The following is a 24,889-nucleotide window of genomic DNA, read 5'->3' as shown; positions in this document are numbered from 1 at the left end:
ACCCAAGTCTCTCCATCCACCATCTCACCCAAATTTGGCTTTTTCTTCTGTGTCTTTGCCTTTTTTGGTGCAAATTGCCACCCGATTCAGCTGTTATCAGGCCATTAAATAGGCGTTATCAGTCGCTGTAAGCACCATAGATGTGGATCATTAGGGGCCTACTACGTTGTAAAAGTGAAAGTGAAACTTAAAAGCAACACGTTCTAACATTTAGGCAAAAAAAATACAACCTTTTTAGGTTTAGGCAACAAAGCTACAACTTCTTTAGGTTTAGGCAGTAAAACTATAACTTCTTTAGGGTTAGGTAACAAAACTATAACTTCTTTAGGTTTAGGCAATAAAACTACAACTTCTTTAGGTTTAGGTAACAAAACTACAGCTTTTTAAGGTTTAGGCAACAAAACTACAACTTCTTTAGGTTTAGGCAATACAACTTCAATTTCTTTAGGTTTAGGCAATAAAACTACAACTTTTTCAGGTTTAAGCAACACAACTTCAACTTCTTTAGGTTTAGGCAATAAAACTACAACGTCTTTAGGTTTAGGCACCAAAACTACAACTTCATTAGGTTTAGGCAACAAAACTACAACTTCTTTAGGTTTAGGCAACAAAACTACAAATTAGTTAGGTTAGGGTTATGGTTAGAAAACACGTAAGTTTTGGGAAAAACATTGTGCTTTCGGTTAAAATAACTATTATAAAAGGTCTGCGTATGTTGGCGTGAATAGTCATTATGTAAGTTGTCTTAAATAATATGGTCTGTTAGTCATGAACTACATGTAATTTATGTTCCAGGTGGTATCATCATGTTAGTCATGGCAGTAACTGTAACAGCTGTACAGATAGTACAGCACCTTCTTTTATAAAGTGTCTAATACAGTTTGTTCTCTCTTTCGACAGGGAGATGGTGAATGCCTGGTTCGCTGAGCGCGTCCACCCCATCCAGCCATCTGCCTCCAAAGACAATCCTCCACAGCAGCGGGCCCACCAGTCCTCCACAGACTCCTCCGCCCCCTCCTCTGCCTCCACCATCCTGCCACCCACCCTCAGCCTCCTGGACAACCGCTGCCCGTCCCCGGCAACGGTCCCCAGCCCGGCCCCCGGCACCCCGACTCGCAAAATCTCAGCATCCGAGTTCGACCGCCCACTCAGACCCATCGTGGTCAAAGACTCTGAGGGCTCTCTGACATTTCTGAGCGACGCCGACCGCGAAACGGTCCCTTTCCGGGGCTCGGTGATGGGCGAAGGTGGCGTCGGCGGAAGCAGCGGGGCAGGTCGTGGCATCGGGGGGGACCGCTGCGCCAGGCTGCTGGAGCTGGTGAAGGACGTGTCGAGTCATCTGGATGTGACAGCACTCTGCCACAAGATCTTTCTCCACATCAATGAGCTGATCGCTGCGGACCGCTACTCACTGTTCCTGGTAGGAACGGAAGGGCTGTGGGTCAAACTGTCATTCTAACTGCTTTACCTGGAGCACTGGGATCAGCCAGAGCAACAGGAAGGGAGACATAGGCCACTCACACCTTTCTAGTTTACTTTGTATTACTTTTACATTGTCTTATTTCTGTACAAGGGAAACACAAATCCTCTAGTTATACTTTCATTAGATTTGTTGGTTTGAATATTACTATTCTTACAAGAGATGAGATTCTTTTGTTTTGCTTTCTTTGCTGTGTTTGTGGTGTAAGCCAACAGAAAGATGCACTATCATCTATTTTCTCGTTTTAAATCAGTTGTATGACCACATCCCGCTATGCTTGGTCGCAGGTTTGCGAGGACAGCTCCAACAAGAAGTTCTTGGTCAGCCGCTTGTTCGACGTAGCCGAGGGATCCACGCTGGAGGAGTCATCCAGTAACTGCATCCGTCTGGAGTGGAACAAGGGCATTGTGGGACACGTTGCCGCCACGGGACAGCCGCTCAATATCAAGAACGCTTACGAGGTGAGGATTCAGGCTGCGTTTGTCTCCTTTTTGATAACATGCTGGGGTCAGCGTGGATGCTCTTGTGGCGAGGTTCTTTTTGTGTGTGTGTGTTGAACCAGGTTTTATGTTTGCTTCGCTGTTATCTGATGGCCGGTGCTGACAAAGCACATGACTTGAGGGGGGAGGAGGGCAGTCACAGAAGGGCAAGTAGGTCCTCTGGAGGATTCGTCTTCACCACACAAACACACATGCGCATTTGACCCCTGACTGTCAGTGTACTGACCTTTGTGATGTGATCAGGTTTCAACACAATATCACTTTCCCACTTTAATCAATGATCAAACCAACCTGCCTGTCAATCTGTCACCAACGACTGCTTTATCCTCCTCTTTTACGTGGGACTTATGTGCCAGAACTGTTTCTGGCAAATTCTTGTTCATCAAGAATTAGTTCCAGCACATAAGTTCCCCTAAAACCACAAATTGTGCATTTTTACAAATTTGTTTTATGCATATTTTAAACAAACGAGAGCTTTGCTGTGGTGCGGTGTTGCTAGGTGTATTTCTTTTAGTGGTGATGGGAATCAGATAGTGAGAGACGTGTGTATTTGTAAGGATGGCATAGATGGGACAGGAATGTCTGTAGTGCATGCAGTGTACACGTGTGTGTTTCTGGCTGCACACTGAGTGCGATCTTCCCTCTGGAAGAGTTATGAGTGTCTTCAAAAAGAAGCAGATGTGTGCGTAATGTTGTGTGTGTGTGTGTGTGTGTGTGAAGGAGAGAGAGAGAGAGAGAGAGAGGGAGGTTGAGAGAGGTAGAAAGATGTACGGGGATGTGATTAAATTCATGTGTTTAGTGTGTGGTCATGTGTCTGACTTCAGTGTGTGTGTGCTTGCCTGAGTGACTTCATCTGAACTGTCAAATACGTCTTTCTCTACACTCCCTCTACCCGCTCTACACTGAAGCTGGTGATAAATGATGGATTTAACCTGTTGGTGTATCGGCTTATCGTTGTAGTATGGGCAGCTTGTTAATCGTTTAATCTTTCTCAGTCAATGGTTAATAATCGGTTAACAAGGGTCGGTTATCGGTTAAAAAAAAATTCAAAATTAACATCCTTAGTTCTTGTTATTACTAAATACAAATTATCAATTTTAACACAACTGTTTTCTTGTTGTAAAAACAGTAATTTATTCTCCAAGTAACTTTATCATATTACACAATGCATTACGGTAAAATGAAATGATTGTGTTATGTGTTACCAAAAACGACTGCAAATATTCAGTCACCTTTAACCTACCTAACGTCATGATACCATAAAGCCTCTGAATTCAAATTGAATTGAGAGAGAGAAAGAGGAACAGTGAGTAGTCCCCCCCCCCCACCACACACACACAGCAAACTGTTGTTATTATTTTCATATTGTTGCTGATATCCATCAGTTGTGTCCAGCTTCCTGTTCTTGCTATTTGCATCACATAATATGGTTGACATGGTTTTTGTTTTTGCATCATAATGTTAACTGAATGTTTTATTGTTTGCATAAACTTTACCCCGTTCATACCACCCTGTATAATGAGCTTTGGCAGTAGGGTGTTTCAGTATGGTCATGTCAATATATGAGAGAGAGAGAGAGAGAGAGAGAGAGAGAGAGAGAGAGAGAGAGAGAGAGAGAGAGAAAGAGAGAGAGATTTCCTGCTGTGTGCCTTCCTCTTTTGATAGCTCTTTATCTGGTTGCCTGCCAACCACGAGAGGATGATGATGATGATGAGAGAGATGCGTGAGAGGAGACACGCTGAGAAAATGACAAATAAAGAACAAGAGTGGCTGATGGGATGGTCCACCTGCATCCAATTAACTTGCTGTGTTTGTGCGTGTGTGCGTTTGTGTGTGTGTGTGTGTGTGTGTGTGTGTGTGTGTGTGTGGGCGCTCGTCCTCTGAGTGAGTGCCCTTGAGGGTAAGTGTGGTTTTCAGAGTGTGTGTCTTTGTGCATGAATGTGTGCAATTAATGCCTGTAAGCACATATGCAAATAATATGAAATAAAAGTGTGTGTGTGTGTGCGTGTGCATATAAAAATGTGTATGTGTAATACAATATTAGTGTGTGTATAAGTGCGTTTTGATGTGCACTAACCAACTCAGTCCATGCACTCTGTTCCTCTCGATCAGGGGTCGGCAACCTTTTTGTTATGAAGTGCCATTTTCGAATTTTCTTGTTAATCAGTGTGTCATATCAACATTAAAGTCAACATTAAGTTTAATTATGACACCACATCAAAATGCAAATCTCCGACAGACCTGTAATTTTATTACATACATATAGGCAACGTGCAGAGCAACATAAAAAAAAAATAATTCTCCCATAAACAGGACATTGAAATTATACATGAGAACACTAAACAAGAAGGCTGCCATCCTTTTGAAGACATCTTCATCTGAGTTGTAAACATGAACCCTATACCAACCTTCCACTAATCTTGTTCATCAGCAATAAACTTGAATTATGCAAAGAATGCAACGAGCACCAGCCAATCAGATGCAGAGTAGGTCTGAAAGAGGCAATTTGGCACATGGATGAGAGGCACTTCAACATTTCCAAAAAGTCTCTTGCACACTTATTGCTAGTGTGCCATCGGTTAATCTGCCACCACCTGCCAAGGTTGCCTATACCCCTGTTCTAGATAATCTGAGTGTACACTGCAGGCTGTATTTATGCAAGAGTGTATACACTGTATGTGTGTGAGTGTGTGTGCAGAACCTGATACTGCTTCCTGGAAGTTCATCTGCATCTTCTGAGGGTCTCTCCATGGCTCTCTGATTGGATCTTTAACTTCCCATTAGTCTGCTCAGGATTACATTGATTTCAGCAGCGTGTTTACATTAGTTCAGCCCTCCCTGGGCTGGACTAACTAAGCGTATGGCAACAGCCTGGGCCAAACCAAACTACAATGTCCTTATCAATGCCTGCACTGTGCTGGATCCAAAATGCAAAAAAAACTTGCAGGACTTATCTCTCATTCGCTGAGTTTTGTTTAGATTTCAGTTGATCCTTCCACGTATTACTTGGATTTTAAAAGGTAATTATGTTGTAAACTTTGTGGGCAGATAGCTTTCTTGCTCTGGAGAGGATTGCTGTAGTGAAAGGCTGTTATATGTGAGTTATGAGTGTTGAAACAGGCAGTCGTTTGGTCACTAGGTGTATAGGTTGGAGTTTTGATGGGGCATTTTGTTATAGTTAAAAACTGACTCCAGGAAGAATTTGGTGTTCCTCCTCTAGTCATGGTTCTATACCCACACATCCACACGTCCCCTTGAGTTTAGAGGCTCATGGTTTGGACAAAGAGAAGCCGAGTGTTTAAAGATCAGCCGGTGAGTGGGAGAGCATAGTCCCCTAAATAAAACATGTCTCCATCCCCCTGGTCCTTAACATGCCTTCAGAAGCCACTTCTCTCTCTCTCTCTTGAACTCCACATCTACACACCAAAGAAGGTTTCTTCTTCCTCCTTGTGATTGATACCAAGCACTAACAACACTACGTATGTGAGGCTTTTGTTTTTGGAGAAGAGTGGAATTTTTGTGTTGCATAATGCTGACGGCTGCGTGCGTGCAACTTCTACAGAATACTTACTGCAAATTGTTACTGTAGTTCTCGTAAGTGTAGGTGGTTGAGCTGCGTGTTTGGATTCATGAGGATTTTGAATGCAGATATGACGTACTGAAGCTGCTGATGGATAATACTTTTGTCCGGTGTCCACCCCACTGTTTTATTGCTTTAAAGAAGGGGTTGAATTCTACGTGCTTTGTCTCCTCAGGACCCCCGGTTCAATGCTGAGGTGGACCTGATCACAGGTTACAAAACCCAGAGTATCCTTTGCCTTCCCATCAAGAACCACAGAGACGAGGTAAGACAGTACACGCTGGAGCCGTATACTGCACGGCCTACAGTACAGCTGCTGTTGTTTGACTGCTGTTCTAGAAGTTAACCGCTGAGGAAGACCATAAGATGCTGCTGAAAGTTCTGATAAAAGTTACTAAGTAGACCTTGATTTAAGATTTTTTTTTTGTCGGTTTGTGGAGAGCCATCTATACAAGTTATTTATGCTGTATGGTGTTTGCAATTGAGGTTATTTATTTATTTTTCTAAGTGCCCTTGAGCCATTTAGACATGTAGCTGACATTCTTATCCAGCAGGGGACTGGAGTAGCTGTTTGAACGTCTCTCTGGTCAATTAGGTCTTTAAATCAATTTCACTAATGAATTGCATCCTTTTCCCAATAAACAGCTTTAACAATTCTCATTTTGATCAACTTGTTGTGTTGTGTTTTCTCCCTCCTGTCCATCACAGGTCGTCGGAGTGGCTCAGGCTATTAATAAAAAATGTGGGGAGGACAGTGCCTTCAGTGAACAGGATGAAAAGGTTAGTAAAGGTCACCGGTTCACAGTGGTGAGGAGAGTAGCCAAAAACTGCAACAAAAAAAAGTACTCAAGTAGAAGTAAAAGTAGGCATCAAAATATACTTGAGTTTGATTATAACGCAAATTCATTTTAACGACACTAATTTCTTTAACGTATTAACGCAACGTGATATTTTTTATGCTAAATGCAGTACCTGTGAGGGTTTCTGGACAATATTTGTCATTGTTTTGTGTTGTTAATTGATTTCCAATAATAAATATATACATACATTTGCAAAAAGCAGCGTATTTGCTCACTCCCATGTTGATAAGAGTGTTAAATACTTGACAAATCTTCCTTTAATGTACATTTGGAACAGTCATTTCTTCTTTTGTTTAACTTTTTTTCCATGCAACAGTCTGTCTTGTTTCCTGTAATTCCTTCCTCACCGTTCTTTGTGCGTGGTGCTCAGACATGTTGTGTTCCTCTCCAACAGGACTTCTCAGCCTATCTGGCCTTTTCAGGCATCGTCCTGCACAACGCTCAGCTCTACGAGACATCGCAGCTGGAAAACAGACGCAATCAGGTGGGTCGGTGTGAACGTTTGTCTCTGTAGGTGTGTGTACGGCGCATATATACACAGACCTCTGAAACATGATGTGTGTTCTTCTGTGTGTGAATATGTGTGTGTATTTGTGTGCAGGTGCTGTTAGACCTGGCCAGTCTGATCTTTGAGGAGCAGCAGTGTCTGGAGGTTTTACTGAGGAAGATCGCAGGAACCATCCTGTCCTTTATGCAGGCCCAGGCTTGTACCGTCTTCACCGCTGACGACGACTCCATGGTCAGCACACACACACACACACACACACACACACACACACACACATGCTCACAACATGTTCATACTTGTATGTCTAGTGCACCAAATCCATCTTTAAAGCTTAAAAACTGATGATCTGAAATGATTCGGATTCACTAACATACGCACGGTGGTAAAAACTAAATTGGCTGGTGCGCACGTGTCGTGAATCCGTGTGCACAGTAAGAACATTTCTACGCACGTATTAGTGAATGAGGCCCAATGAATACATCAGAATTCCACAGGAAAATGACATGAAGCAGTTGATACCAAAGGGAACCATCATCATGTCATCTGCTCAAAGTACTTTCAGAGCAAAAATGGATACAAGGCTTTTTTGTTTCCCTTGAAATGAAATGGAGTTTAATGAACTTTTAAAATGAATAGCCGCTTTCATGAGCATAATGAGTTATGTGACCTCCGACACGTCTGACAGCGAGTGGTTTCTGTTCTGCAAATCAAGAAGCAGAGGCAGACAGGAACAGTAGCTGGCCGTGTTTTTTACTTTAAAGACGGTCTCTTTCACTTTACTGACTCACACACACACATACATACGGAGACTGTTAGAGTCCTCTGTGGGCATTAACATTTGTTTTGGCTGCGTCCTCCTCAGCGGCGTCTCGTGCCTGAAACACACACACACCGACACACTTCAGAAACCAAGCACACAAGAAAAGGAAGCAAATGAAGTGTCATACGTCGAGGGAGATCGATAGACGAGCTTGGTTGCAGTATTCCCGCAGCTTCATAGGTGCAAGGCTTCTAAAAATCTACTTATGCCTGCAGTTCCAATTTTACAATTCATATTGAACCAGTATTTTGATTCAGACAGGAGGGCTGTTGCCTCACAGCAAGAGGGTCGCAGGTTCAAATCCAGCCCTGTGATAGTCTGGTGACCTGTCCAGAGAGTGCCCTGCAGGAAACATTGAAATACCGCTGCAAATGTACATGCTTTTATCAATAAGCATTCCAAGACTTCGGTATATTGTAACAGTGTGTCTCAGAGAGCTCTCTAGCTTCTGCTTCTGGCCTGTGTTGGTTGTGGTCAGTGATACAGCTCCTTCTGGTTTTCAGAGCTCTCGGTTTTTCCATGCCTGGACAGGCCACATGAGCAAAACATCACATAACGCTTTCAGTAGCAGCAACTTTCTCCATTTTCTGCAATTTATAATCTGTCTTTTAAGTACTAGAGTGAGTGTAGCCCACATTGCAGTAATTTAGGGGAAGCTTGAGCTCATTTTTGAGCAATAGGTCTTTTTTGTGTGTGTGTGTGTTTTTGGCCCATCCCATTGCCGAATATTGTAGGTGGTAGCACATAGGAACCTGATCTGGAGGATTTATACTTCTGCGGTAAAGCTTCCTTTTTCCGCCTTTTTATGTATTAGTGCAGTGCCCGTTCGACGCGTGTGGCCGTTCGAAGCGGGCCAAATGCTGCTTGCAGCGTTCTCATGAACAGCTCATCACGCGTTGTAACACACCCAGGATGCAGTTACTCTGGGTCAGAAACATCGGTGAAATTCGTTCGCACACACATCCGGTCATTTGGGGTCAGCGCCATTGTTGTTTGAGGTGCAAACACTGGAGGCGGAGGTGCATGATATGCAGTGTAACGGGTTGCGGCGTGGGTAGAGCGTGACGTCATTGTGTGTAAGAGAATACACTTAGCAGAGGTATAAATTTCCAAATAGGCATGATATTAGTCGCTTGCTTTGACATAACCACCGCGGTTATAAAGTAGAGCATGGACTTCATTAGTGGAGGTATTTTGCCGGCGGCAAAGTTACAAGTTAGAATTCCAAAAATGTAAAGTTGGAATGGCAGAGTGGCGCTGTTCCTCTAGGCTATCCGCTCGTGCTCGTTGACTCAAGGGATGTGAAGAAAGGTTAGCGGGCTGTATCTAGGATCCAGCAGTGAACTGAGTCTGCAGTCAACATGCTTGTCTCAGTCTGCAGAACCCTGAAGCCCCGCCCCTCACTGCTGCACAGAGCGTTGTGTGCTTGTTTATTGAACATTTATTCATATTGAACGTGTCCAAATTGCACCAAATTCGACAAAGCACTCCGCGGGGTCCCAGTAATACACCCGCCAAGCGTGAAGTTGATCGGAACAACGGTTCTCGAGATATTACAAAGGACAACCGGACAGAGATTCCTCACTTTACATTTAGATAATTTTCGATATAATATGACAGTTTTAAATAAACTTTTCCTCTATTAAATGTCTAAAAGTCCCACTTTATCATAGTGAAAGTCACAGAAGAGAAACTGTCTGGTTGTCTGTCTCTGCTTGCTATATTTAGCCTTATGGAGCGAGTGGAGTGGAAGTGCAGGGCGGTCAAGATGACGACAGCAATTAAAGAGCTTTGCCATAGTTTCGGACCACAAACAGCAGCGCTTTAGAGGGAAGGTGGAGATTCAGGGTGATTTCGAGAGGAGAAAATGACGGTAGCTAATGCAGCAAGACTATCCACCCCGAAAATGGAGGGTTCCACAAGGCTTCGTTGGTTAGAGGTAATCACCTCTGGTTGGGCATTTAGCATCTTTGGGCTAAGTTGGTGCTTCATACAATAGCAGCATTTATTCTCTCAGACCTTTCTTGGTCAGGCCGCCCATTGATGGGTCCTTGAGACAAACAGCAAAAGACCCACCGCTCGGTCAAAGTACATGCTTGAACATGACAATAAGCCAGTCTTAACGATTGTTTCAACACGTTTATTACCCATAACCATGAGCCTTTCAACAAAACATGATGCACGTGACAGGCCTGGTGTTCTGACGGTCAAGTTACTGCAAATACATTTAGTGAATGGTATGTTACTGTACGTACTGATGCTACAAAAATATCAACTTCAATGCACATCATTGCCCATTTAGCCGCTGATATGGGTGTTGGGTGGACATGCTATATTGTTGAATGAAGTACTTTTTTTTCAACTTTATCAATCTTTTACTCGGTAAAGATCCAAACATGCAGGATGTCTTACTTCTCTGGCATCGGTAATATTTTCCAATAAACATTTCAAGTCAACCACCACCACCAATTTTCAGTTTTTATAAAGCATTCCGCTGGGCTGATGCCTGACTGTACTGAATGTCAAGTTATTCTAAACACTGGTTTCACAAAGTACCAACTACATGGCCAATTCACCATTCAATATTTGTGTTTAGGTCCGGGGTTAACTGGATGGGCAATGAAAAGCCACTGAAGTGGTTTGTATTAGGTTACAAAACATCGGTGTTTAACTTTCTCTGGGTTTTTATTATAACCAGGTTAGACCCACTGAGATGAAGGGTTCTGGTTTTAAACATTGCGTAACAAACTGGCATACAGAAAATAGAAATACTGGTTGGTTCTGAGGCACATTGGACAAACTCAGTAGGGGCCCACAGCTTGTTTTCACCCCTTGGCTCCCTAGCGGGCTAATCGGGCCTTACTGTTGATTGTGTCCTCTGTGGATCATCCAGAGTACAACTCACTATATTATACATTGTGTGTGTGTGTGTGTGTGTGTGTGTGTGTTTGTCCCTCTCGTGACCTCAGCATTGCCAGACCAGCTGTCTCCCTTTCTTTTATATCCCCTCCCCTACTTCTCTCTCTCTTGTCTCTTTCCTTACTAAACATTTACTCTGAGATTAGGGACTTTTTACTGGCCTTATCTGCCAGACGGCCCTCTGTATACAGGTGTCAGCGTTAAATGTCTGCAGTTTCTCAAGCGGGACCCACGGGTCTTTGGATTTTAAGCGTGACTTTTCCTCTAGGAAAGGAGCTTTTCCTGTAGGAAGTCTAATAAATGACAGTGCTGGTCTTTTAACACTCGACCGTACCAACAATAACACAGGTGTTTTCGACATGTTTGGCCTGCGTTGGCTCACTTCATTTTACTGCGGCGTGTGGCATCTGTTTAGAAACAGTCGTGTGTGTGTGTGTGTGTGATATTTGTATTGTACTCTATGGGCATATCTATAAGTGTGTGTACATGAAATGATAATGCGTTTTGCTCGTGCATCCACGATGTTAATAGCCCGATTGCATGCCAATGTGCTGTGTGTTTTGTTAGTGTGTGTTTGCATATGTGCATAATGCATTATGTCTGAGCGTGCTAATATGGTGTGCGAGGGTAAATGTGTGGTGTTTTGACATGTGATAGGGTTTGGCATCTGGCTCACCACTGCATGGGAGCGTTTTGTTCTTCTCAGATGCTTAACTGTCCCCAATAGAAACCGGAATTACAGGTACAGGTGTCCTGAACATATCAGGGAGTGTGTTTTAAGTGTGGGTACATGTTGTACCAATCTCTCTACAGTTGTTAAATCTATTGTCTTCTATTCTCTCTGTATTTCGTCCTGTCTGTCTTTCCTTTCCTCCTACCTAAACGATAAATTAAACCCAAACGTGATGATTCCTATTCGGTTTTCTGATCTGAATCTTCTCTGAATAAGGTTTGGTTAAGTTTAGTTAACTGAAAGTAAGTTGGTTAAATTTAGGGAAAGATGCAAAGAACCTGATCATGTTTTAAACAACACTAGTTCCAAGAACTCTGTGAGGCTGTAATTTTGCGTAGAGGTGCTTTGAGCTAACATCAGCATAGCAACTTGCCAGATGTTTTAAAACTCAACATTAGTAGTACAAACAACTTTTACTACAAATATATCGTGAGACCAACACAATAATCGACCTTGGAGCACACACCTTGGAACTGTGAATGTCTGGACCAAATTTGTACCAAATCATCTTGTAGATGATTTCACGAGGATAAGTGAAAAATTTGACCTGCTGGTGCCACTAGATGAAAAGTCTGTGAATAACAAAAGTCATTAGGATTCATCCCCTGTGGACCATGAATGGCTGTACCAAATTTCATGGCAATCCATCCAATAGTTCTCAAGATATTTCTTTTTTTCCTGCTTATCTGGGGCTGAGTCGTGGGGCAGCAGGCTTAGCAGGGAATTCCAGCTTTGTTGACCCACACTTATGCCTCAACTTCTCCTTCAAATGGTCTTGCAATGGTCTAACAATGTCATGCTACTTCCACTTTTACTTAGAGAGGATGATACTTATATGTATATCTGCAAGAGGTCACTTGTTAGGAAAGCATTTGAACAACCAATGCGGTCAGTTTTCTACTTAGGATGGTCTCAGATTTCTTTCCTTTTCCTTTCTCGAGTGCTCGGCTCCACTATTAAACACGTAAATCACACAGCGTGTTGTGTTGTGTTATGATTGAGAAAAATGTCTGGAGGTCCGTGATATAACATGAGCAGACTGCATGAGATTTATCTATCTACCACTGATGCTGATAACTGCGTGTGAAAACCCCTCAAAGACGTGACCATGGAACCATTCCTTGACATGTAAAACCTTGACTGATGCTTCCGAGGAATATGAGAAGACGAGCCTGATTTATTTCAATATTCCTACATGCAGGGAAAAAAAAAATCCATTATCCTGTGTCATCCTGTTATAAACTTTCCCGCTCGCCAGAGACCCCAATAAATGTCATAACATCGCCAGGTCTTTTTTCTGTTTAAAACAGTTTTATTACCCTCACCTAGATAGATGGAGGTGAACTAATGCCATGGAGTGAAGGTGTGTGTGTGTGTGTGTGTGCGCGCAAGGGTAGGGGGGGCACATTTTTCCAAAACCAAGAAGCCTTGTCCATCATTAATATCCTGTCTCCACCTCTTAAAAATGGAAAAAAAAGGATCCTTCGCGAGGGTTTGGGAGTGCAGGTTGAGAGAAAACAAGTCCCTATAAGGTGGGGAAAGGCAAAAGGAGTGCTGGAATGTCGAAATAAACTCTCCTTCTGGCAAGGCTTGATGGGTATTAGATCAACGTCCCTTTTTTTTTCATCCCTGGAGATGTTATTTAGGCAGTGTGCTGCAGCACCACAGCTTAACCTACGGTATTTAGTTGTTGGGTTTAGCCCGTAATGGCTTAATTGGAGGAAATGAGGAAGTCGATATGGCCAGAAAACACAGGTGAGGTTGGAATCTAGACTAAACCAAGACCCTGTATGTATTCATATGTTGACACCTGATCCTAATGACATTACACCGAGCACACGTCGCCCCCAGCAAGTCCTATAACCACATCACTCAACGTATTTTTCTTCTTTTTGCAGACCTCCTTCTCCAGTGTCTTTCACATGGAATACGAGGAGTTGGGTGAAGTCCTAGATGCCCCCAAAAGGTAAGGTGATCGCCCGTTATTTAATTAAAAAGTCCCGCAGATTGGCCTTGAGGCGCACTCACAGCTGTTTCCACCAGTTATGAGCGCTAATGTTTCCTTGAATTTGCAAACTACCCATTTCCTCATCCTTAGAGGCCCCTCAGGTGATGTTTGTGTAACAGGCACTTGGATTCAATATCATCATATATACATTCACAGAAGGAGAAGTAGAAAAAAGAGGGATGCAAAGCAGTAGTGAAAGTCTCTTAATTTGCCCCAATCAGTCCCTTTTGAATTGAAAAGAGAAAAGACAAGCCAGAGAAGCTCAGTCCAATACTCATAAGTTTTGCAGAGCTGATTTTACAACCCCGTGGGATCGTCTGGAGGTAATCCGCCTTCTACACCTTGCCAAATAAGCAGACATTTGATCGCCAGCTTTCGGCCTCAAAGCTCTTGTACTCATTAGCCGGGGCTCTTTTGGCTCGATGCGCCGTCTTCAGGTTTGATTTGACAGCTCTTCAATCACAACCTGTTTCATCATGATGAAGTGGGCCCTTTTTTACTGTCTTGGAGGCGGTCCGAGACAGAGAGGGTTCGAACAATCGTCCGTCACGCTTACAGACACAGCGGTTATGAGGAAAACGTGCACTCTTATTGCATGTGACTGCTATATTAGTAGCATATGTGGAGTAACAGTTCGACTACAGTGGATGGAGATGTGAGGCCAAAACAATTGGTACCTGTAATATGTTGCTATCTTTGCGCAGCACTTTCTACAAACTAGTTTTACATAATCACATTTTTTTAAGACGCAGTTGTTCCCCAAACTGTATTTGACATGAAACACAAGCAACTACAGTTCATAAACAATTACATGATTACCACTTCTTTTATGATAATGTCTCATAAACAGCGACAGCGGCCCATCGGCAAACCAAAGGGTTGAACAGTTTGCAGGCAGGATGAGTAGAGCGGGTCAGGATGAGAAGGGAATGATTGCAGGAGGCTACAGCTGCAGAGCTTCCTGGCATCAACATGGTGCTCCAGCCAGGAGGAGCGAATGAGCCGTAATCTGATTTAAGATGCAATGAGATAGAAATCCCCGCCCCCTGTCTCCAGGGTGGCCAGGCCTCCCCAGTTGTTGCTACGCAGCATCGAAAATTCAATCTTAATCTCCCGTCCAAGCAATACAATTGGACCGTGTGTGTACGCATGTGTGTACAGTTGGGTTTGCTGTACTGTAACTCACCAATATACAGGGCCCATGTTAGTCTCTTATGAGGTTTTGGCCATCAGTAGGGTCTACCTGAAATAACAGATATGCTACAGTTTGATGGATTACATAACTATTGTAGATTTTATGAATAATACGCCAGGTATGTGAGAACCCCTCAACCTGATTGGATGAGACCAGATCACATGTCACTTAAGTATGCATGTGTTTATGTTATGTAGTTATGTTATGTAGTTTCCCCATAATGAATAAGAAGCTTCTCCATCCTGACGAGAATAACAAATCTTGGGGGATACACTGAAACTTTTTCTCAAATGAATATTTGTATATATGTCAAATATTGGGACAAAATCTCAGCTCACTGCAGCATCAGTCCAGTCCTTCCTGTGTTCGCCTGTGATTCTATTAATGAGGATATTTAAAGAAGCAAGTGAGGATTATTATGAGAGAACAAAACAAGATACAGGAACTTGACTTGGGTCTTGAGGAGTTGTATAATTTTTTCACCGACAAATAAACTGTACGCACACACTGCACTGCTACGTTCACAGCTATAATAAGGTTGCTGATAACTTCACACTCACCATCACACACGGTCTGTCGGACATTCGCTAACATTAAGCCGGGCTGACAGAGTTAAGCCAGGCAGACACACTGCTGACAGCTAAACTAAATGATGCGGTGGAGACTTTTACTGGGAAAGTGTCTGCATGTGTCCACGGCAATACACACAGCATTGTTGCTGCTACAGTAACTCTCCCGGACGGGTGAACTGGGGACGCAATTGTCTTGTTTTGCTCACACACTGCAGCTGGTGATAAATGATGAGTTTAACCTGTTTGTGCATATAGGCTTATCGTTGCAGCTGGGCGGCTTGTTAGGCACTAAAACCACAGCACCCCTACATGAAATGCACTAATCTTTTCGGTTAATGGTTAATGATGATAAGTATGATTGATAAATGTTAAAACTTCTTCTCTCAAAGTCCACTTACTAGCATATCCTATAGCTTTCAACCTCATCTCATGGCTTACATCAGTGGATACGAGTTTGCTCAGTTGTCACAATGATGGTTCAGTTGTTGATGGTTCAATCGTGTAATGTCAACGGATGACAATTGAGCACCTAATCAAACTCCATCGGCTGATGAAGACCAGAATAAAACTCAGGCTCAGATCTTGTGAGCTTCCTGTTTTGAACGGAGATTCAACACAGTTTTCCAGTGAGTGGATATTCTCCAAATTAAAGCGATTATAGCTTTATATATACTGTATATACAGATATATATCTGTGTGTGCAAACAGAGCTCAGTATGACCAAGCAAAAGAAAGGGGAAAATGGTCAGTCGTGAAAAAAACAAAACACTGTCAGGGATGACGCAAACCAGATGTCTTATCTTGTCTCGTCCTACATAATGTCTCTGTTTTTTTCTACCGCTTGCTCTCATGGCCGTCTCTCTCCCCTGTTTACATCTAATAACTGTCTTTAAATACGGCTGTGTGTTTGTGCTTTGCGATTTCCTCCGGGAGGACGGCGATATGGCAAAAAAACGTGCAGCTCCAACTGGGCCAAACGCGGGACGGGACGGGACGGGAGGGGCCCTTGCAGGATGTTAGCTTTGACCGGGCTGGAACCACAGGATGCCTTTTTATAGTGACATTAACCCGTAAAGCTGCAGCTTTACAGTGTCACGGCGTCTTGTTTCGCCGAAGCAGGAAGTTCAGTGGAGCTGAACCGATGTTGATCCGGCTTGCATGGAAATGACAAGCAGAGCATTTCAAGTTGACAAAGTAGGGCAATTTAGGACTTTTTTTTTCTGGATCTAGAGTTTGATTGTGGCCCTGAATTGAAAGCCAACGTAGCGCTGTCATGGTTTTTAGTGATGCCGGTATATAGCTACTCTGTGGCCTCATTTGAGTCAATCACAGAGAGAGGGAAAGGAAATGTGGAGTTTAGTCTGTTTGGGTAATTAAACTCGAGCACAGACGCGTGTACTGTGCTGCATGTCCATTTGAAGGGTGTGTGTGTTTCTGTGAGAGAGAGAGAGGGAGAGTTGAGGCCAGTCTGGATAGACACATTGTTATTATTAGCCTGAAGCCTTAAAGTCATCCAAAGTAGTGAAGTAGAAGTAGCAGCATAGAATGAAAATACTAAAGTAAAGTCAAAGTACTTTAAAATTGTACTTACAGTACTTGAGGAAATGGAAATTTTTTCATTCCACCACGGCTTTTCTGTTTCTCCCCTTTCTTTTCCCCAACACACACCAAGCGAAACACACGTTTTCGTTCTTTCTCTCATCCACTAACACACTCTCATATTCCCTCCAGCCAAAATCCACTGGCTTTCGCCTCAACCTCATGTTATGTTTACATATCCATTTTCCATCATTTATCCTGCAGTATTATAGCCGACTCTGCGGTTGAACTTGGAGCGACTAAAGACAACAAACAGGCTTATTAAGCGCTGACAGGCGTGACTGACGGCTGCAGCTCTCTAGACCTGAAGCCGGGGCGGTGTGGTGGGGCTGGACTCAGGTGCAGCTTCACAGCTGCAGTTCTCTCATTAACCAGCAGATGTGTATTCATTATTCAGTGCTGTTAGCCTGGAGCTTAAAACTAGAGTTTGTAAGCTTCTTCAAAAAGATAATTTGTAGGGCTTTCAAAGTTAACAAACGTGATAATAACGCGTTAACACAAATTCGCTTTAATGCCATTCTTTTCTTAAACACATTAACGCAACTTGTGATTTTTAGGTTCTAGCTGGCTCAGTTTTAAAGCTCATCATCATATGAAACTACAAAACCTAAGGAATCCATTGGTACTGACATACTAGCACAAGAAGGAAGCTAAATAACGCTCCAAACTTACACCAAATTTTGGCGAGGAAAAACTGTCATGGCCATTTTCAAAGGGGTTTCTTGACCTCTGACCTCCAGATATGTGAATGAAAATGGGTTTTATGGGTACCCACGAGTCTCCCCTTTACAGACATGCCCACTTTATGATAATCACATGCAGTTTGGGGCAAGTCATAGTCAAGTCAGCACACTGACACACTGACAGCTGTTGTTGCCTGTTGGGCTGCAGTTTGTCATGTTATGATATGAGCATATTTTTATGCTAAATACAGTACCTGTGAGGGTTTCTGGACAATATTTGTCATTGTTTTGTGTTGTTAATTGACCTCCAATCATAAATATATACATACATTTGCATGAAGCAGTATATTTGCCCACTCCCATGTTGATAAGAGTATTAAATACTTGACAAATCTCCCTTTAAGGTACATTTTGAACAGATAAAAAAGTGCGATTAATTGCAATTAAATATTTTGAATGGATCGACAGCCCTATTTTTTTGTTTTATTTGTTGAAATTCTCATTACATTCAGACAGCAATCAATAAATCAAAAGTAAAGAATACAGTGTCTGTGGAGGTGTATGATGCATCCCTCCAAACGACAACAACTAACAGTGTGCTCTAGTAGCCTAAAGTCCAAACCCCCACTGGTCCCGCAGGGTTAAAGAGGTTAATCCAGGCAGATTGGGTGTTCCATCTCATTATGCATGGTTAGTTATGAAGTTGTTATTGTTGTTGTGTGTCTCCTCAGGGGCTGTGACGTCAGTCAGATTAACTACATGTACGGCCAATATGTTAAAAACACCATGCAGCCTCTCAACATCGCAGACGTCACCAAGGACCAACGCTTCCCTTGGACAGTCAGTATATGTTTACTTTGCTTTTCTTACTTTCTTTTCTTTTCCCAAATTGAGAAATTAACCCCTCTTGTCTTCTGACAGAGGGAAAACCCAGATCACACCAGCAACCAGATAAAGAGTTTGCTCTGCACTCCCATCAGGAATGGCAAGAAGGACAAAGTCATAGGTGGGATCTCTCTCTTTCTCTCTATCTTTCTCTCTCTCACAGACAAGACGTATGTGCAGTTAGTGCTGACACGTTCCTTTAAGTGTATTTTTATTACATGACAAGGCCGGTGTCAACCTCACATATCAGCAGAAGCCGGAGAGAGATGAGCACTGTGAACATTACTCCCAGATTGCTTCAGTACTTAAACTGTCTCTGTGGTTTTTCCTGATGTAACATCACCACTAGATGCTTTAACAACCTTAAATCATAGGTCTGAGAACACATTAAGCCAGCGTATAGCATTACCACTTTTATGACCCATCCATGAATAGTCCCGCCACTCCACCCATCACTGTGATTATCATCAGCATAATTAGCCGATAGCAGCTCCATTAGTTGGCCATGAAGATGACTAATGGCCGTGGATGTCCCTCGGTGATCAAACGGGTCCTCGGAAGACTCTCCTCCGACCTTTAAGAGTCCTGCTGACGAGCAAGATCAAAACAACTCAGTGTATTACAACGAAATACGTCCGTCCCTCATGAATACATTAGAGATGCAATAGTCTGTTCTGCGTCCTTATAAGGCGCAAGTTTAACTGGTAATTGTATCTCACTCTAAGTTGTATGTTACGTTACTGCAGCGCTGGCTAGTGGCACTGAAAGAGCCCTCCGACAGGCACTGAGTCCAGCTGCAACATCGAACTGCAAGCATAATGCGTACTGAACTTCCCATGTCAGAAATAGGACCTACTGTATATATTTGTGTTTCTGTGTGTGTGTCTGTGCAGGTGTGTGTCAGTTGGTGAACAAGATGGACGAAGCATCAGGCAGCGTGAAGGCCTTCAACAGGAACGACGAGCAGTTCCTGGAGGCATTTGCCATCTTCTGTGGTCTCGGCATCCAGAACACACAGATGTACGAAACAGTGGAGAGAGCCATGGCCAAGCAAGAGGTCACTCTGGAGGTCAGCCTCACACACACACACACACACACACACACACACACACACACTGGATACTGAGACCCAGGTCCTAGTTTCAAATAATGCTTGGAGCTTGAGGAGTGGAATTTATTGCATTATGGGCGGGAGTGGTGAAGAGGTAGAGCCCACTAATCGGAAGGTTCGGCGGTTTGATCCCCAGCTCCTATAGTCTGCATGTCGAAATGTCCTTGAGCAAGACACTTAACCCTAAATAGCTCCTGAAGGCTGAACCATCGGTGTGTGAATGAGTATTTATATTAGATCCTGATGGCCAGGTTGACACCTTGCATGACAGTCATCAGCGTATGAATGTGCGTGTGAATGGGTGAGTGCTGACATGTAGTGTAAAGCGCTTTGAGTGGTCGGAAGACTAGAAAAGCGCTATATAAATGCAAATCCATTTACCATTTATCACATATTTCTTTATTCAGATAGGTGGGATGTCAGAAAAATTCTCAAATTGACTTTTATTTGCCTCAAATGAAAAGAGAGACCTTTGTTTTATAAGTAGGTTTTGTCATATTTTAGGCCGCTGACATTTCCGATCTAATAAACATCATGCCCAGTCGAGGGAATTCTTAAGCACAACATGTAACAAACTTATTTTTAGAGATATGCGAAACTGATTATTTATTCTTTTTATAGGGCAAAGCCATCATAACTAACACAGAAAATGTACAGTATGACCTAAAAAGATCCAGCATGATAAAATGAAACCTGAAAACCTAATTACAGTGACTGAGCTCCCTAACTAAAAATAATTTCCAATGATTCCAAAAATACATATATATATATAAATTTGCATAAAGCAGCATATTTGTCCACTCCCATGTTGATAAGAGTATTAAATACTTGACAAACCTCCCTTTAAGGTACATTTTGAACAGATAAAAAATGTGTGATTAATTTGAGATTAATTAAATATTCTAGTCGATTGACAGTAATGTAATTTCTCCTTAGAATTTGTTACGTTGTATGGTTTAATGTTGACAGTAAATTACTGTTCAATAATAAATATGTAACAAATACTGATTATATGTAATAAATCACTATACCAGAGGTAATACCCAGTAACAAAAAGGTAAAGACTAAAACCAAAAATATATAATTTCAGAACTCAGTGTGTTTATGGCGTTAAGTTGTGATGGTTAAGATTAGATACAAGGGATTGAATTATGGTAGTGAGGGTCCTCATGAATATAAAAGCATTGAAAAGTACAGTGTGTGTGTGAGCATCGCTAATAGAGCTATCTGTGGGTGTGTGAGTGACAGTGATGAGACTATGTAGGCGGATTCTTCAAGCTGACACTTTCCTGCCTTCAGCCTTTGTTCACAGCTGGCACAAAAGCACAAAGTCATTAAAACCGAGCCCACACACACACACACACACACACTCACACACACACACACACACACACACACATGCTCACAATTGACTCAGTCTCCTGTACTTCTCCTCTCCAACGTTCGGTCACACATGGTGCATGCACACCGTCCACACTTTCTGTTGTCAGTAGTGGAGCTGTCAGCTTCAGGGTTTCAGAGGTGACGTCTCCTTTCGGTTGCAGCTGACGCCCGCCTCCTCTGCCACCCAGCAGCCTTCACTTTACCCAGTTCAACCAGGCCTTACTCCAACTGGTCTGGACCGTTGTTCTTCTCTTCTCTTCTCTCTGCCACTGTGTCTAAGTATAGCCTTATGTCGCTGATGTAACCTAAAAACTAGACAGGATTCATGAAGATAGGGGACTTCCATCACTCTATAGGTAAACATAGTGAGTGGTTGAAGACTCTCCATAGCGGTAATAGACTCAGGTTCTCAACCTTTTAGATAAAAAAGGGAGAAAGAAAGAAAGAGAGAAGGAAAGAAAGAAAGAGAGAAAGAAAGAAAGACAAAAAAGAAAGAAAGAAAGAAAGAAAAAAAGAAAAACAGAAAGAAAGAAAAAAGAAAGAAAGAGAAAGAGAGAAAGGCAGCAAGAAAGAGAGAAAGAAAGAAAGAAACAAACAAATAAAGAAATAAAGAAATAAAAGAAAGAAAGGAAGAAAGAAAGAAAGAAAAAAAGAAAGAAAGAAAGAACAAAAGAAAGGAAGAAAGAAAGAAAAAAGACAGAAAGAAAGACAGAAAGAAAAAAAGAAAGAAAGGAAGAAAAAAAGAAAGAAAGAAAGTGCACAGGATGAAAACATCTATAGTGATATTTTATGGAGAATCAATTGAGAAACAGTTTATGGATAATATCCGAACCCAGTAAGCCAGTGTGACAGCGAGTCAGCAATAACAATATCAGGACCTTGAAATCGAAGCAGCTAATTGGAATGAATTATAAAATATTATAAATAAATTGTATTATTAACACCTATCACAACCCGGCTCATAAGCCCATGACAAGGGGACAAGGGAAATGTGTACAACATAATAACAAAAGACATGTGATAATCAGTGTTGTCAGTGTGTCAGGCAGCAGACGGATGAGTGGTTATGTGTTGAGCGGAAGGTGTTGTATGGGGTAAAACTAATAATGCGGCCGAAGCCAACCGAGCGAGAGCGTGGTGCCGAATAGAAGGAGAGAGAGAGAGACTGCAACACCCAGATTTTAAGCACCCTTGGGAGCCTGGCCAGGTGCTCCTAGTTGCACTAATGGGCTCTGCTCACCAGAGACCTGCAAGGCAACACAGACACTTGAGACTTGCGTAAATGTGTTTCGTGAAAAGGACCTGTTGATGCCTAATTTAGGAGGTAGTAAGCTGCATGGTAGGACAAAATACTGGGGAAAGTAGTGACAAAAAGAGGATGTAATTATTATTATTATATTATGATTAATAGTTATTATCAAGAACATGATCTGTGTTTCTTTTCACTCATTATTTTCTCCTTTCTTATTACTTGCTGTTACGAAAATGAAACTCCCATATCGCCACTGCCTTGTTCTCTATAACTCCCTTGCTGTATTGACGATGAACTGAAGAGCATGATGGCTTCTTCATATTTCTGTCTTAAAATGACATGTTTGATTGTTTGTTTTTTTTCTTCCCTGTCAAAAGCGTGTTTATGTTGAGCTTCGCATGTCAGTTTGACAGCCTCGCAGCATCAGAGCGCTCTTGTTTCTTTACTGTTCCCAAATGAGTCAGATTCATACTGTAGATCTTTTTCAGCCTATAACTCTGTGTTTGGTCCAGCAGCTACCGCGATGCCATGCCGCATTTAATAATGTTCTTAGTTGCACCTGTCTTTGATAAGTCAACATATGTGCTGTCCATCCATCCGTCCATCTGTCCATTTTCTTCCACTTATCCCAGAGACTGCATACCTCATTGTTTTTGTTTGTGTGTGTTCCAGGTCTTGTCGTATCACGCCTCCGCCGCAGAGGAAGAATCGCGGGAACTCCAGGTAACCGCGGTAAATTAAAATTTATTAATTTCAAAATATACACTTACATGCCCCACATGAACAATATTTCCAGCTTGTGCATGTATTATTCAATACACAGCCATAAACGCACATAGTGACACATTGCAGACACACAGGGTCAGAGGCAGCAGAGTTTGTGCAGATGAGAAGCAGTCATGTAACACAACACCGCAATGCTGAATTAGCAAGCAAGCGCCAGTATAGCAACTCTAAATGGCTGAATGGACTGGCTGAAATGAGGTTAGGTGTTCAGGCACTTATTATTTAGAGCAAATAAAGATATATTGAAGCCTTTAGAAAAATCAGTGTTTCCTAGTCATAGTTATGACTCGGATATGATCGGTATTTACAAGTAGAAAATGAAAATGAAGTAAGTGAGGCATTACCAGTGTGCATCTAATGAGCTCCAAATTTATCCCATTCCTAAAAGACAAACGGTGGCTCGGAGGTGCAAAACACAACATTTCAGGAAACGTATTTAGCAAAGTTGACATCTCAGAAAACAAATTAACAAAAAAAAAAAAAACACCCCCGTAGAAAATATCAATTTCATTTCAGAAAACATGTTTTAGGGTTTTTTTTTGAAGATGAAGAAAAAGAAAACAAAGTTACAAATTGATTTTTATATATATATGTAAATATATAAAACAATGTTTCAGAAAACGCAATTTTTCAGAAAATATGTTTCAGAAAACTTAAATAAGAAAACTTGACATTTCAGGGAAAAAAACACATTTTAGTTTTTTCAGTTTTCTGAAATGTACTTCAGGACCTCCAAAGCTCACAACATTTTTCAGAGCTAAAGAAGAGTACTTTAAAAATCACTGAGGCACATTCTGCGAGTTTGCAGTGGCAGAATGTGGATAAAATTACACACGTCACATCTTTCACTGATGTTTTACAAAGTTTCAAAGAGAGACCAAGCTGTGTTGCATTTTATCTTTGGGTTTGGAGGCCACTTGTAGGTGTGTTCTTTTCAAAGTGTTTCAAAGCCGTCCTCGTGCACAAACACTTTCCTGTGAATAGAACACAGCTGGGTAGCGGCATGGCAGCGTTTGTAATATGCAGAAAACCAGACTAACAAGGTCATAGGATCTTTGTAGCCAGCAGCTCAGTGATGCTGTGCTGTTGAGCAGACGGTCTTGTAGAGAAGTGGTTGATAACAAAGTGGTTATTTTAGATTTTATCTCGCCATATTTCAATCAAAGCCTTTTGATGTATTCATCATCTAGTTGTCCCTCAAGTCTCTACAAGGTTGTTTCCTCCACAGTTCAGACCTCTCTGCAGCTGTGACTCTATTGAGGCAAAAACACTGTCTCCTTAGTTTCATTTAACCCCCGGGTTCTTTCTAATAACGTAGTCTTGCAAAACAGACTCTTTTTTCCATTTAAGAGCAACTTAACATTCTGATTTAGTATATTAAATAAAAAAAAAAATAGGTCCAATGGTACAAGAAAAAACTAGCGATCAGATGATTATACCAGTTGTAAACAAGCAAACAACAGTTGTAGTTTATCCAGATTAGCCATCGCTTTATTCAGAGGTTACAAAGTCTAAGACCAAACAGGTAGAGCCAGAGCAACACAACCTCCTCTCCATGCCAGATAGATAGAGCCAGAGCAACACAACCTCCTCTCTACGTCAGATAGATAGGGCCAGAGCAACACAACCTCCTCTCTAAGCCAGATAGATAGAGCCAGAGCAACACGACCTCCTCTCTATGCCAGATAGATAGAGCCAGAGCAACACGACCTCCTCTCCATACCAGATAGATAGAGCCAGAGCAACACAACCTCCTCTCTACGTCAGATAGATAGGGCCAGAGCAACACAACCTCCTCTCTAAGCCAGATAGATAGAGCCAGAGCAACACGACCTCCTCTCTATGCCAGATAGATAGAGCCAGAGCAACACGACCTCCTCTCCATGCCAGATAGATAGAGCCAGAGCAACACAACCTCCTCTCTACGTCAGATAGATAGGGCCAGAGCAACACAACCTCCTCTCTAAGCCAGATAGATAGAGCCAGAGCAACACGACCTCCTCTCTATGCCAGAT

The 24,889-nt window shown here is 42.2% G+C and overlaps 1 protein-coding gene across 5 annotated transcripts in view; it reads left to right on the top strand.

Annotated features, from left to right (window-relative positions):
• pde5ab (phosphodiesterase 5A, cGMP-specific, b) overlaps positions 1-24,889 on the top strand; it is a 57,594-nt gene that overhangs the window by 21,749 nt on the left and 10,956 nt on the right. For 4 of the 5 annotated variants that reach the window (XM_037757765.1, XM_037757763.1, XM_037757764.1 and 1 more), the window contains exons 2-12: positions 901-1,420; positions 1,768-1,941; positions 5,736-5,825; positions 6,269-6,340; positions 6,815-6,904; positions 7,022-7,159; positions 13,299-13,366; positions 18,189-18,297; positions 18,379-18,463; positions 19,236-19,411; positions 22,761-22,820. In XM_037757765.1, coding sequence (XP_037613693.1) covers positions 905-1,420; positions 1,768-1,941; positions 5,736-5,825; positions 6,269-6,340; positions 6,815-6,904; positions 7,022-7,159; positions 13,299-13,366; positions 18,189-18,297; positions 18,379-18,463; positions 19,236-19,411; positions 22,761-22,820 — 1,578 coding nt within the window. In that variant the 5' untranslated portion in view covers positions 901-904. The remainder of the gene's footprint in view (positions 1-900; positions 1,421-1,767; positions 1,942-5,735; positions 5,826-6,268; positions 6,341-6,814; positions 6,905-7,021; positions 7,160-13,298; positions 13,367-18,188; positions 18,298-18,378; positions 18,464-19,235; positions 19,412-22,760; positions 22,821-24,889) is intronic. The other variant, XM_037757762.1, reaches the window with a different exon arrangement.

Source organism: Sebastes umbrosus, chromosome 22 (genome assembly GCF_015220745.1).
Source record: "Sebastes umbrosus isolate fSebUmb1 chromosome 22, fSebUmb1.pri, whole genome shotgun sequence".
Lineage (NCBI taxonomy): Eukaryota > Metazoa > Chordata > Actinopteri > Perciformes > Sebastidae > Sebastes > Sebastes umbrosus.
The sequence above is the reverse complement of the archived record's forward strand: the minus strand, read 5'-3'. Positions and strand labels throughout refer to the sequence as shown.